Here is a 15,704-nt window from a genome sequence, read left to right as displayed (position 1 = left end):
GTTTGTGCCATGTGTGTTTCTCCACACTGGGGTGATGTTGGGGTAATGATGTAAGCTGCTCGTGTTGAAGATGGAAGATAACAGGGTTTTTTTTGTCGGTGTCTTGCCAACACCCTCATGTAAGCCATGTTTACAGGTCATAGTCATTTACAGTAGTATTGATTATGTATCAGTTGGTTGGTATGGTATCAACAATTTATTGTTGCCAGGACCGTTTAGAAACATTAGAAACATGACTTGCAAAACAATATAAATCTAAAGTAACAATGAACAATGAACAATGCCTGTTGTAAAAACTGAAAAAGTGTAGAAAAAGACTATAAGAAGAGTATAGAGACAACTAGCATAATTCATGTTGTCCTCAATGTATCCCTCTCTTCCCCAGTGACAGACAAAAAGAAAAAAGCTGTGTTGACGGATGAGAAATGAACACGCAGGCAATGGTGAGATGTACCGATCTGTCTTAACTGGTCCCCCTCTCTCTCTGCAGCTGTTGGTGACCACAAAGGACCAGAAGACGTGAGGGGGCAGAGAAGACGGAGAAGAGTGCAAGGAACGCCAGCCGGAGGCAGCAGGGACGGGCTGAGGAGAGACGAGGGACTAACAAGGGAAGTAGGGGGGATAATTGGAGGGAGCGAAAACAACACAGAGAGAGAGAGAGAGAGAGACCGCTATGGCTGAGGCCACTCAGCAGAAGGAGCAGTCGGAGCAGAGGGAGGAGGAGGAGGAGCAGAGTGTGCCGGGGGCCACTGAGGGCCCCGTGGAGCCCGAGGAGACGAAGGAGAGAGTGCAGACCCCCCCGACCAGGACCTTGCTCTCCATGAAGTCCATGAGCAGCATGGACCCGGACGATGACTCCCCCAACATGATAGTCTACAGAAAGGTAGGATGACCGTCTGTTATCATGGCCATTGGGGGTCAACGAGACCGTCCCACACTAGAACTCACCCTGTACTCACTGGTTCAATCTCCTGAACACCAGTGTGTTTGTTGTCTGCCATGGGGCCATGAACCCGTTATAACTATTTGCATCATTGGTGGAGGACATGTTTGCTTGCTTGGTATTTGCTTGTTTATATTTTCACTTGCTTAACAGAGACAGTGCGCGTTAACCGTTAACCATCATTTCAGTTTTCACATCAGTGTAAATGGACCATGACTTGGCTAATGAGATCATTTTCTGTGTGGTGGTTGGTGGTCTATCCTGGCCTAGTGTGTAACCTTGAACAAACCATTGGACTCTAATTTGCTTACTCGTTCTGTTGTTTTGGATGAGAATTTGGATACGGCACTGAACTGAATGCATTAACATTTAATGGAAAACACAGTCATCTCTAAAGGCTACACTGGTACCAAACAACTGAAATGTGTTAAAGTGAGGTAGGTGAATGGTTACGGGTCATCATCATCATCATCATCCGTCGACCGTAGTCTAGATAAAAGACAATCTGGCCTGGTACTCTGGTTTATCTCTCATTGCGTTGGCCAGATCTTCCACTTGAAGTCCAGTGTCTCTGGCCTTCTTCCTATATTTGGACAAGGAAGTCTCCAGAAGAGTAAATCAGAGATGATGTGGATGTCATCTCTGTAGCGATGTCCAGAAAAAACATCACATCTTTGGACTGGAATGTATCAGTGTCTCCCTTTTAGTTGGCTGGTCCTTCCAGGACATGTTCTGCACTCGCATTAGCAGCCTTGCAGGTGCCATCCATTCCAGACACACAAGTTTCCTCTTCGCTTTCAATACAGACTGTAAAAAAGGAAATCTTGGTACTAGCTTTAGAGACTTCTGACTGCGACATTTTATGTAGCTTGTTGCATTTACAAGTTAGTTCTCTGGATGAATGTAATGCACATTTAAAGCACTTTGAATGAAGGTGCTATAGACCATTTATCAATGCAAACCATTTCATATTGTCTTTTGCCTCTTGGAAATTATCTATACTTAAAACCTGAAAAAAACAAAAGGAAATTTGCCATTATGGACATTAGATCAAGCATGCTGCTATTTTTTAAAAACTTTTCCAACAATATAACCAGCTATAACTTTTATAGAGCAATTTCTAAAGCTGAGGAGAGGGAGCCGGGAGGCAAAACTCACTCAGAAGGCACAGAGGAAAACTTAATTGCGCTTAGATCCACATTCGACTTGGAATGACTTGTGGATATAGGCCTAGTCACTCTCAGTTCACCCGCTGTGTTTCATTATAACGGATGATCAGAGAGAGAAACTGAGGGTATTGCTCTGTGATTTCATAAGGCGCAGCGGGGCGGATGGTGGCAATAATATCCCTGACAGAAGGTTTGGAGTGTGGAGGCTCTCGGTCAGCATCTCACTCACTCTGTGTTGATGTTTGCGTTGCATGCATTAATGGGCCCAAATCGTCAGATATTATCAGTGGACCGATAGTCAAGTACCAAATGTATATCCATCTAGATTCTCACTCACTCACTCACTCACTCACTCACTCACTCACTCACACAAACATCTGCTTATCTCCCCTTTGTCAGAAGCACTTGGACACCTTGGTGCTGTCGGGCAGAAACCTTGTATCTCCAAATTTCAATTTCTTTTTCGTAAATTAATGCAGTACTTTGTCATACAACAGTGTCACACACAAGTAGCAAAAATTGCCGCTCTACAAGCTCACAACGCGTTGTCAGTTTGTTTGTAGATCTGCTAATTTTATAAGAAGACCTGCTATTTTTATAAGAAGACTTCTGCTCTGTGATTTTTTTATAAATATTGAACCAAAGAAAATTATCAAAAGGAGCTTGTGACTACAGTAAGTAACAGTTTTGGACATACAAGGTTTCCACCCGACAGCAACGACCTGCAACATCTCTGTACAGTGAGTGAGAGCACTGTAGGGGAATGGAGGAGGAGAATGAGGCACTCAGAGTCTCCTGGTGTTTCATGAGTGGATATTTCCTCCCAGCATGCAGTGGGGGCCCCTGACCGTGAAGATACAGTGGGGGCCTGGAGGGACCATCGGCTCCTGTCTGCAGTGATAAATGACTGAAGACAGATAGAGGGGGGGGGGAGATAGAGGTGCACAATGCGAGAGGTAGGCAGAGATTGGTTAGTGAGAGTTAGAGATAGGGGCAGAGAGATACAATGGAATTTTTACAATGCCGATCTGTTCAAAATCATTTCCGTAGTATCTGATCTTATTTTATTTCAACATTTGATTGGAGGATAAACCCCTTGAGATGCATCATCTCGTCTTCCAGGGGGGTCCTTAGGCACAACGCACAAACAATGACAAGATACAATCGCTCAACAATCAACAATAACATCGACAAAACGTACACATGAGGGCTCTCACACCATCCCAGACCATTCTACATCTGTTACACATCTCATCTAAAAAACAAAAAATAAATAAATCAATGAAATAAATATATATATATATATATATATATATATATATATATATATATATATATCAATCAAAATCTAAATACAATCAATTATATAAAACAACAATCAAAAGCATGTATTTATTTGGACTATAGAGTGTTTAACTTCAAAGCAGGGAGTCTTGTCACAAGCTTCTGTTGCTGTCACTAAGATCTAGTCAACAGTTGTTCCAAGGTCTCTTTTCCACTTCAGCAACAATACCATTGATGGTGTCCATAAGTGTAACAAGCCTGTACGTCTTAGTATATACAGTGCCATACAAGGAAGTCTTTACCTTAACCACTCAGCATGATTATTATTATGGTCTAACTTAGTATAGCAAATATCCTCATCTGACCATTTAGGATAACATCTCTGTGTGTAGAGCATAACAGTCAGATTCCAGAAGTAACGCTCACATTCCTTCCCACCGCAGGGGATTTCATTATCAGCCATAATGCCGGAACAATACCGCTTCACAATACCGTGAAACCTTCCCCCGCACCCACACCCCGCTAAAAAGATACACACAGAATTCTGTTATTCTCCTTACTGGAATGGATCATTAAAATGGAAAAACAAAACAAAAAGTAAATTCACCCACTTCCTTACACCGAGTGTAAGAGTGCTTTTATTTGTTTGCTTGCTTAGTATTTGCTTGTTTATGTTTTCACTTGCTTAACAGAGACAGTGCGCGTTAACCGTTAACCATCATTTCAGTTTTCACATCCGTGTATGGCTGGGCTAATGAGATCATTTTCGTCGGTAGTCTGTGCACTGGAATGGATCATTAAAAGTGAAAAACAAACAAAAAATGTTTTCACCCACTTCCTTACACCGGTAAACCTGTGATGTGACAATAACATAAGGTTTATTCTGAGTTTACATTTATTGCACAAAAATAGGCACTTCAGAATAATCTTTCATAATGTTTATTTACTCCTAATCTAATCGCGTGCGTGCATGTGTGTGTGTGAGAGAGAGAGAGAGAGAGCTTTTGGGTTGGGGTAGCGCCCTCTCTTCACGCAAAGTTTCAATTTAAACAATAACATCCGGCAATGTGAATAATAAATCAATGACCATTTACTGTACAGTAGTATTAGCCTATATTTTGGTTCTAACTAACCCATTCATTATTAACTTATAAAATGTATACCAGACAGATAACATCAAATATGAAAATCGATATTGGAGGCTAGCATGAAAAATGTACAAATCTAACTCATGCCTAACACGTACCGTCGCGTGCTTGCAGGGTCCGACACTACAACACTAACAAACATGTGTAGAGTCCTGTGTTTGTACATGAAACACACCACTAGCCTGATGCCAGTGAGCACCAGATTGATGTCACCACTCCCCTCCAGCGGGCAGAAAATGAGAGAGTTAGAGAATTGGGGGGGGGGTGATAGAGAGGGCACAATAAGGGAGGAGTGACGCTGGGAGAAAAGGGGGGGTGAAAGATGGATGGAGAGCGGAAGATGGACAGAGAGAGGAAAGAAGACAATCCGGGGGAGACCGAAAAAACGAGGGAAGATGGATGGGGACAGAAAGATGAAAAGAGAGGGCGAGAGAATGACAAAGAAGGGGGGGATTTAAAGAGCGAGTGAGGGAAGAAAATAGGAATAGAACAGGGGGACAGGAGAAATTGAATGAATGTCGTTGAAAGAGCAGACAGGAGTGATGTTGAGCAATCTGATCTTTAAGAGGACGTATACACACACACACACGCACACGCACACACACACACACACACTGTCTCATAGACACAAATACACACACATCCGCTGCGGTACACATCGGTCAGGCTAGGAGCAACACATTTGTCATTTAATGAGATTACAATAATCAGATTTAGTGTGATCCATTAAATTGTTTTTCCACAGAAGTGAAAAAGGGATTGGAGCTTGTGAGAATATGGGTCCAATTATTTTACGCGTGGCAAAATAATGGATAATGATGGTGACAGATGATGCTAATACGACTAATGGAATCACACTGTATGTGAGAGTAGAATGTATTGTGTCATTTAGTTTAATATTCTAATGTCTGGGGAGGCAAATAAAAGACTACACTCACTGTATAATATGAGTAACCCAGCGGATGATGACAAAATATAATGGATAGCTTTTGTTGGAGTCTTGCAGTAGATAACTTTTACGATTTGCCCCCAACACACGCCCCCCCCCCCCCCCCCCCCCCCCCCCCATTTGATCCATTTGTAACTCTCAGGGTTAACCCATTAAGACCGGGAACGCATCTGTCTCATTTTAGATCACTTTGGCTATTCAAAACTAGCAGATCTACAAGCTCATAAGCTTGAGTGCCGCGCTATGAGCTTGTAGATCTGCTATTGTTTTTAAATCGTGAAAATGTCTGCAAATCTTTGAATATACATATTTTTAAAGCGAACATTTGTAACTGAAGTCTTTGCTTCTGGGGGTCCCTCAAACTAAATATTTTGAGATGGGGGTCCGCAGCCAAATACATATAATTGTGGAGGTCCTTGACATGAAAAAGTTTGAGAACCACTTATAGAGCAACATCATTTTTTTCAGAAAACTGTGAGGACTGTTACTGTGTATGTGTCTTTGTTTCTCTCTCTCTCTCCCTCACCTGTGACTCCACCTGTGCGTGCGTGCGTGCGTGCGTGCGTGCGTGCGTGCGTGCGTGCGTGCGTGCGTGCGTGCGTGCGTGCGCACACATGCGTGTGTGTGCTGTGATGGTGGGCACTGGGCAGATCGCCTCAGTGCAGTGAAGCTTGAGGATCCAGCGGGGACGTGTCTGAGAGAGTATCTCCTTGCAGCACACAACAGCCACACCTACAGAATGACAATGAAGAGAGAGAGGCCAAAAACGCGCTGAGATTTGGACGCCCCGACCAAAACTAGGGCTGTCACGATCGTGAAATTTCACTTGATGATTAATTGTCATACAAATAATTGCGATTAACGGTTTAATTGTGTTTTTGGCTTGTGTTTTTGGCTTGCCTTTTAGGGTTCGTAGACAAACATTGCACAGGGCAGATATAATAACTTAAATATACTGTACACCGAAACATAATCAAAATAAATATGTACCTAAAATAGGCCATATTTAATAATTTCATACTTTCTACAGTACCTGCTATTTCAGGTATTTTTGAAAATGTTTGTAAATGTACGAAATCTTTTCAACATGGAAACGATGACAATGACGATTAAGCAAAACAATTGACATTATCTGTAATAATTACAATAATTGTAACAAGCTTAGCTAAGCTGAGAGTTGAACGCCCTGATCAACGCACACGTACAGTATGCACGCGCGCACATGCACACACACGCTGGCATGTAGTAAATTTGCATCCATGCGTAAGGGGTTCCTTGTAAGTATGTACGTACAGACGCTGTGAAATTTATGTATGACCCCGTCCATGTTACCATGCGTCATGGCCGGTGAATCATCCATCTTCAGCGACAACGTTGTGGGGTGTGTTTCCGTGCGATGAGCAGTGGTGGGAGATGCTAATTTATGCCCTCCTTGATTCACCCATCCATATAAGCTGTGATCTGTAAGTTTGAAGGAAGGAAATGCTGCTTCTGTCGAGGTCCAGTTATTTTTTGTGGTTAGAGAGAGAGAGATAGATAGATGGATAGATAGATGGATAGCTCTCTCTCACCTAGACCTATAGAATCATCTCATTCCGCCTTTCTCTTTCTCACTCTCTTACCCTGGCCTCTTTTCTCTTCATTATTATTCCCTTCCCGTCCTCTCTCTCTCTCTCTCTCTCTCTCTCTCTCTCTCTCTCTCTCTCTCTCTCTCTCTCTCTCTCTCTCTCTCTCTCTCGCATACTGTACGACAACAAAGCGATTATAAACCGTCAGTCACAAATAATAAACTGAATGATGTTCAATAAATACTGCATCAGTACTGTCTTTCCTGTCTTTCTCCATCTCTCCATTTCCCCTGCACTGCTCTCATTCTTGCACTCATGTCTCTCTTAACTTTTGCTTCTTTGTCACCCTCCCCCGTCTCTCTCTTCCCTTACACTCTGTTGTTCTGCTTTAAGTTCTCTCTCTGTTTCTCCTTTACTTTCCCAGTTATTTTTGTTATGCTGCCTATTCTCCACCCCCTTGTTCATTTTATTTCCCCAATCATTCCCTTCCTCTTGTCTCTGTCATATTCTCTCTTCTCATGATACACTTGTGTGTTTGCCTCACATTTACCCTGATATTGTTGCAGATATCGGGCAGATATATATTTTTTTCTCGTGTAAATGAATGCTCTACTTTGTCATACTACACTTCAGTGTCACACAAAAGTAGCAAAAATAGCCAATCTTATTGTCTCCGCCAGGCCGAAAGGCATGGCGAGAGAGTATGTTTTACCCTCCGTCCGTGTGTCCGTCCGTCCGTGTGTCCGTCCGTGTGTCCGTGTGTCCGTGTGTTACCAGCTAATCTCTGGCACCGTTGGCCCGGTCGCTGCGAAACTGTGCACACACACTCCCTGGATGACAATTCAGAACCTCTGCCTCAATTTTTTCACATGGGCCTGTTATAGCGCCACCAGGAGGCCGATTTGTGCAAAACCCATTTTTTCCCATTACTCCTACAGTTTTTAACCAAACCTCATGTAAATCGGTACACAGTATCTCTATAGTCATGTGATCAACTCTGATCTGTCCAATTTCCCATATTCCATCCTCATTGGTTAAGGTTGCCATCCAAAGTTTGCAGGATTGGTCAGTTTTGAACAAACTGCCTCAAATCATGAACGCAGCTTGCCATTTCCATAAAATTGCACACACACATTCCCACTAGGCCGAGGAAGAAATGCCACCCTTTTTCACATTGCCCTGTTATAGCGCCACCAGCAGGTTTAATTTAGCAAAACACATTTTTGGAACAAAATGCCTCAAATCATGAATGCAGTTGCCGTGAACGACCTAAGAATAAATGTCACCCTTTTCACATTGGCCTATTATAGCGCCACCAGGAGGCCACAATAACGTACCTGACATGGCGGAGACCGGTGCTCCGAGGAGCACTTTTTCTAGTTTTACATATTTTTTGTGCTACGCAATCCGGGTACATGAATAGTCAGATCGTAAAGCATGTAGGGCCAACTATCGCACCATTCATCTCATCAGCTTTAGCCACTTAAACCCCATTATGGTTTAGTGGAGTCCCTCAGTGTCTTTTCTGTTTTTTTGTTATTGTGGGGAAAGCTTTCGCTGAAAATAGTCGATCGTCGCGTTGTGAGCTTGCCGATCTGCTATTTTCAGCGCTGGGGTTTAAGCGGTTAATTATGGGATTTGATCTTGTATAAGGCAACCTTTCTTTAGCTACTGTACTGTATGTTGCCCTGAACAAACTAGCTGTCTTTTACATGGATTGGATTTACATAAATCTTTCATTACATACTGTCTAACGTGGGAACAGATACCGTACAGAACTTCTCCATAAAGGAGGCCAATGTGTGAATGAATATCCACTGCTTTTTAAGTTATCGATTCCCAAAGGGGGAAATTCTGTTCCAGCTTCAGCTGGCTGCTCAGATGGTCATGTTTAATGCACAGATTGTTAACATTTAGAGGTTAAGTGTCTTTGATCAGCTGAGTTCACACTGGAAGATATAAAACAGGGGTACTCAACTACAAATCTTGAAGGTCCACAAATAATTTTTTGAATAAGGCAAACGTCCGTTTATTTAAGTCGGTCAATCGAGCCAAGCTTACAAAATCGGATCCCCTCCCAACCAACCAACTTAATAAAACTGGGGTGCAGAGCAGTGGCGCAAATCTGGGTTGAGGCTACACATTTGTTTTTCTTTCATTTTCCTCTAATCTCGCTAATTTGACACTGTGTTATGTTAATTCTTCATTATTAATTACTTACGATGCATAAGTGGGTTCAGGTTCTATTGAATAAGTATTTGAAATTATTTTTTAACATTTATTTTTATTATTCTTAATGACTTGGGGGGGAGTCCAATCTGAAGCTAGGGGGAGACAAATCTCCCCCATAACCCCCGGGATTTCCACACCTGGTGCAGAGTATGAAAACATACATGAAAATAAACATGAAAACAACAGAAAAACTATTCAAATACTTTTTCACACCCCCTCCAAGAATCCCCCAAAAATATATCTCTTTAAGAAAAAAAAAGAAGATGAAGTTGAAACTGTTTGTAGCTTCTGTAGCAGCTACAAATGTTGGACGTATATCTTTGTTCATGTCACTGGCTTCCATTGAAAATGAATGGTAGCTGTATCTTTGTAGCTGCCAGTGTGAACACAGTATTAGACACGGGGCGAGCCGGGGGGCAAACCGGTGACCTTCTGATTCTTAGGTGGCCTCTCGACTCACCCAGCTACTGAACCTTTCTGCATAATTCAAATGTTTGTTATCCAGCAATGTTATTATGGATGCGGGAAAGGTGCTCTAGTCCCTCTCTGAGGTGGCCCCTTCACCTGTAAGAAAGTAAATGTATGCATTTGTGTGCATGAGAGCATGCATCTGTGAAAGACAGGTGTGCACGCGTGTGTGTGTGTGCGTGTGCGTGTGCGTGCCTATTAGTTAGAGAATATCTATACGCTTGCATGTGTGAAACAGAAGCAGTGTTTTTGTGGTTGCATGTTTTTGAGTGCGCGCTCACGTTTCATACGCCTCAACTTCAGTTCAGTATTCTCTTGACATCGGCAGGTGTAATAGCCCTGGTCTATTACTCGCATATATTCGCTTAACAAGTTGTTTACATACCTGTATTACCATAATCCTGTGAGGGAGTCTCTGTTAACGTTTTGAGAGACTGTTGACTCTTGTACTGTATTAGTGGTGCTGACCTTTCTCAGTTACCTATAAAGCTCACTGTTTGAAGAGAGAGTGAGGGGGTAGGGCCGTTGCTGACAGACAGACAGACAGACAGACAGACAGACACGTAAGGAGACAGAGACAAAAGAGGAACAGACTGATAAACGAGACAGAGAACCATAGAGGCAGGCCGGCTGACAGACAGACACCATGGGCTTGTAGACAGGTAAAAAATGCAAATAGAGAGACCCACAGGCAGAGAAAAAGAAGGAGAGGCAGACAGAGAGAGATAGACAGGTTAACACATGCACAAAGATAGACGGTGAAAGAGACAATAATGACGGGGAGCTAAACAATGAGAATCAGTGGAAAAACAGACAGAGGACAGAGCAAGACAGAGGGGACCAGAGTTAGTGCATCACTGAGAACTTCAGATAACAGATGAGTTCACAATGACATTCTGATGAGTTGAGATGGGAAAATATTCCTGCAACGTGTCCTGAGAATGGCTAAGGAAGATCTAACTTAGCCACGGTGACGGTAGCCATCGTCCCGTCCTGCGTCTACGTTTCCTGCGTTCCTCGTTCTGTAGAATTTGCCACATGTAACAGCAAGGCAAGCTAATAGAAAATGTGAGCAAAAGATGTAACTATTTTTCCCTTCTACTATTTGATGCGCCTGAAGTTTTTATTTTAAGTTTTAGTTTTTATATCCTCCCCTGCAGTAGAAACTGAGACACTAGTGGCTCATCATTCTAAATCCCAATTCATGCGTGACACTGTCGTGCGACGGAGCATTTTTAGGCATCACCTAAATTAGGCATAACAGTGTGTCTGGTGGGAAACTGTAAGAGGGAACACAACACCTGAGGTGTTGTCACACTATTGTGCACACTATTAGCACAATAGACGGCAGCAGGTGTATTTATTCACTGTCAAGCTGGGCTCCAAATCCATGTTATTATCACCTTGCAAAATGTATTCTCTGCCAATTAAGTGTTGCTCTGTCTGTGTTCTCTCCTCTGCTCCCCCACTCTCTGCCTCCTTGATTGTGTCTAAGGATGGGGAGTGTGCGCATGGGTCTGTGTTTGTGTGTGTTTGACCAGTCATTCGAATTTGTGGGTCCTTTAAACATCGAGGTCCTTTGATGTTGCATCCTTTCTAATTGCTGCCAAAGATAAGGGGGCGCTCTGCAGTGCTTCTCATTACAGCTTAAAAAATGCCTGCATCATTGTTTTGCTAACAAAACAATATGTTAATCCCTATTACCCCATGAATAAATGTGAGATTAATTAAGGCTTAAGCAGCAGTTTGCTTCAGGGACAAACCCATACCGTAGTCACAATGTAGTGTGCGAACAACAAAGAAGTATGGGAGAACAAAACAAATACCAGTGTTTTGTAGTCCTTAGTTTTTATACCTGCATTATCATTATCATTATCAAGCATACTGTACGCACACACACACACACACACACTCTTTTTGCCCACCTACTTACAGGCTCAGTCGTGTAGGAGAGAACAGCCAACATGTGGAAAAAAAACACTGTCTTAAATTACAATTACGTATTTATTTATAATTATATGTGTTGCATTCCAGTGTTTGACTCAAACCCTGTTTGAGTTTGCCGTAACGTTTTGATGTGTTAAATATGACTGACGTTTGGGTCCTCTGGAACTTCTTCAAGAGTGTCCTCTTCATCAAGACACTCTTGATGAAGGTCCAGAGGGACCGAAACGTCTGTCAATTTGAATGAAAACTGATGCTGCTGAACAAGAGCAGTGTGCAGGATTTTTGTTCATGAAACACTTTTTTCATGATCGCTTCAGTTGTCACTGTCCAACGCACCTGCATCTGAACAAAGTGGATGTGCAAATATTTCCTTTGCATAGATGTGTTAAACATAAATTCAATATTTCCTTTGGTCACAACAGTTTCCTCTGCCATCCTAAACTTCATTATGGTCAAGAATACTCCTGTTAAAATGTTTCGCCTATTGTGATGATACCATATACCACACCAGGTAAAAGGTTCTATCCCATCAGGGTCTTCTTACCTGAATCTTTCCAAATCATCATCTCCTTCCTTCTCTGTTTTTCAACTCTCTGGCTCACTTAACTAGTTTAGAAATAGATTAATTAACCACTTAGACCCTATATACTTTGTTGACCGCTGTCCCCCAGGGGTCCATACTTGGTATCCTCCTTTTCCCCCTCTACGTCACATTTCTTTGCCAAAATTAGGTGATCTACAAGCTCACTAACGCGCCATGTTGTGATCTTGTAGCTCTCTTATTGTAGCCTAATGTTCGCCTATTTACACTGAATGTTCGCCTATTATGACATGCCCAGAATAGGGATGTCAGGGTTCAAGTGGTTAAATAGCAGAGTAAAAACACAGAGGACAACTGGGCGCTCACAGGAGATAAAACATTTCTTAAAAGTGTATTGAAGGTGCTTCTAGGATGAGTGGGAATGTAGACTTAAAAAGGAAGAGGAGATCCGAGAACTCAAAAAATGTGGAGGAGAGGAAGTAAAGCTAAAACAATTTTTTAAAAATGCTAACATGTTTTGACCGGGTAAGGTCGGTTAAGGTCTTCATCAGGGCCCTTAACCGGTCAAAACGTGTTTTTTTTTACTTGGAGGGGATGTTGTCGACGGTGGAGTTCAGTATCATATTTTAGTAATGGAGAAGAAGTCAGTCTGAACCTGCTGTTGATCACATGGTGATACAGTATATGATGATACTGCAGTGGGTTTTAAATACTACGTGGGAAACCACAATTTACTATGAAAATGTAACTCATGAGCCAAAACGACACTTTGAGATGATGCACCACTCTGAACTGTAGGTAGGGCATCTACCCAGGAAGCAGTTTTATGGGCATTTGCCAACCAAATTGCAGTATTTCTTAGCAGACACTTTGTAGCATAACAAAGCCAGTGACATACAGTATTCAAAAAGCCCTTAGCCGCTGTGGTTGTCAGCATTTCCTGAATAATTCGAGCGTGGGCTCGTTTCTAGTGTTCCTGGGCTCCCTCACACATGCAGAAGCCCCTCTCCAGTGCCTAAGCGCTGCTTTCTCCTTCTCAACGCTCACACTGTCTGTCAGCCACAATGAATAGATAGAAAGAAGAAGAAAAAACACTTCAGGGAAGTGGAAAACAGCCAGGAAAAAAACGCCCGGCTGCGGTAAAAGACAGGTGCGGCTGCATGTGAGCAGAGAAGTTTTTTTTGCAGCGTGACAAGCGCTATCATCACATCATCTAAAGCTCTATAATTAAAACTTTCCAATTAGCCTCTCCCATTCCCAGTGATTTTGATTAGGCTGAGGTTCCCGAACCTGCAGTGTTGTGATGAGCCCTGCAGGTTATGTGCGGGCAGCTGTACCTATGAATAGATGTGCTTAGTCACTTTACTGCTACTATGTGACAGGCAGCGGGGGCACGCACGCACGCGCACACACACACATGCGCGCAATTGTACATACATATATATATATATATATACTATTATATATATATATATATATATTCAACTGACCCTACTGACCCTGCTGCTCAAAGTCTTATATATACTCTAAGCAAGTCTTGAGTTTCACTGGTTTTAACCAGTGTTGAGCTGTGCTTGAAGCTGTTGTCCAGTGAGCTGCATACTGTATCACACAAGCTGTTAACTCTCAGAAACTTGTCTACTGATTCTGTTGTGCCTTTGGGTCTGCCAGATCTCTTGCTGTCAGAGTGTTCAAGTGTAGTAGGAAACTGTACACTACTCACTGACATCTTGGACTGTTTTTCTTTTTTTTCTTTTCCTCTAAAGGGAAGACCAGTACTTTTAAGGGTTATAACGATCTGTCTTTCTTCCTTGTTCTTGCTATTATCATACCTGCCAACATTAGACTGTGAAAAATCAGGATGTCTTCTTCGTAGCCTAATAATACATGCAATTTCTATAGAGATTTTCTATAACTTTTTTAACACAGACAGTAGATGTAATTTCCTGTATTCTGGTGTATTTTAACTGGATGTTTGATTGCCCAAAATTGTATTTTGATTATTATTACATTATATTATTGTCATTAATATTACAAAACAATTTATATACAGTACTGTATATATACTTTGGCAATTTGAAAATAGCCGATCTACAAGCTCACAACGCGTCGCATTGGGACGCGTTGTGAGCTTGTAGATCTGCTATTTTCAAAGGATTTTTTTTTACATTTTACACATTTGAAAACTTGTGAAATGGGACCTTCTGCATAATGAGTACTTTTACTTTTGGTACATTTTGTACATTTTGATACCAATACTCTTGTACTTTACTCAAGTACATTTTGAATACCTTACTTTTACTTGTAACAGAGTATTTTTTACGTTGCAGTATTGAAAGATTTTAGTACATTTTCCACCTCTGATAGCAGTCATATGAAAGCAATTCTGATGCAGACATTTGATGCTATTAAACGATGTTCCCATGTGATTGATTGATTAATGGTACACAGTATTAACTCCTTAGTTGCTGTTGTTCTTCAGAAAAAAAGACAAAAACAATGCTTCAATGGTGGAGAGTGGCTGAGAAACTCTCCTTGAGAACCATACAGTACATACATACAGTACAGTACATACATACAGTACATACAGCGGCTGTAGCTGGTGGGTCGAGAGGCCATCTGGGAATTGGAGGGTGACCTGTTTTAGCCTGGGACCAGACGAATCTGCGAGTGCAAAAAAAAATTGCACTGTGCGATTTGGGTCTGGCACCGCTCCATAGAGAATCCATTTCCTGTTCCAGAAGACGTGTGTAACCAATCAGGGCCCAGTATTTGAATATGGTCGCCTGTAATTGATAGTTGGTTGTAGGTCTAACCAATTGCGTCGAGGGCCATTGTTTTGATCCCGCCCCTTGGGAAACAAAACGTCCTCATGGAAGCACCAGACTCGCCAGGCTAGACCTGTTTGCCCCTATTCTGCCCAGTCTAAGTCTGTGTCCCTCAGAAATGACTCTTAACCCCTATACTAACCAATAACAACAACATAGCCCTATTGGATTGGATCAAACCCAGAGCCTCCTGGCCACCGTTTTCCTCCTTTTATTTCTACAAATGTGCTCACTCCCCTTGCTTTCTTTTATTTTGAAGTTGCCCAACAAAGGCAATGGTGGAGAATATGTGAGATATGAATATACCATTACGTCAACATCATTAAAACCAAAGTCTCTTTAAAAGCAGCTGGTTCTCATTGAGGCAGCTAAATCTGACAAGACAAGACAAGACTCCTACAGTATCTACAGCATCTCTTTGAATGAGGGTCATTTAATTCTAAAGGTGATGATTACCATGGCAGTCTGTACCAAATGAGGAAACTTAGATATTAAGCAGTGAGATTGCCATAACATGCTGTTATCCCATATGTTCTCTAGTACAGCCTGGTAGAATAAATTACCTAAGGTGAAAAACCATCTCCACAGTTTTTCTCACATTTAAAACCAGAGCGCAACGCGTGTGTC

General features: G+C 42.0%; 1 protein-coding gene across 1 annotated transcript in view; it reads left to right on the top strand.

The window, feature by feature from the left end:
- The first annotated feature begins 837 nt into the window (after positions 1-837).
- Positions 838-15,704, top strand: part of LOC311063340 (regulator of G-protein signaling 6-like) — a 94,463-nt gene continuing 79,596 nt past the window's right edge. Inside the window, exon 1 of the mRNA XM_084082727.1 lies at positions 838-883. Within this exon, the coding sequence (XP_083938853.1) occupies positions 839-883 (45 nt within the window). The 5' untranslated portion in view covers position 838. The remainder of the gene's footprint in view (positions 884-15,704) is intronic.

Source organism: Gymnoscopelus microlampas (assembly GCF_963454915.1).
Source record: "Gymnoscopelus microlampas genome assembly, chromosome: 16".
In the NCBI taxonomy this organism is placed as follows: domain Eukaryota; kingdom Metazoa; phylum Chordata; class Actinopteri; order Myctophiformes; family Myctophidae; genus Gymnoscopelus; species Gymnoscopelus microlampas.
The sequence above is the reverse complement of the archived record's forward strand: the minus strand, read 5'-3'. Positions and strand labels throughout refer to the sequence as shown.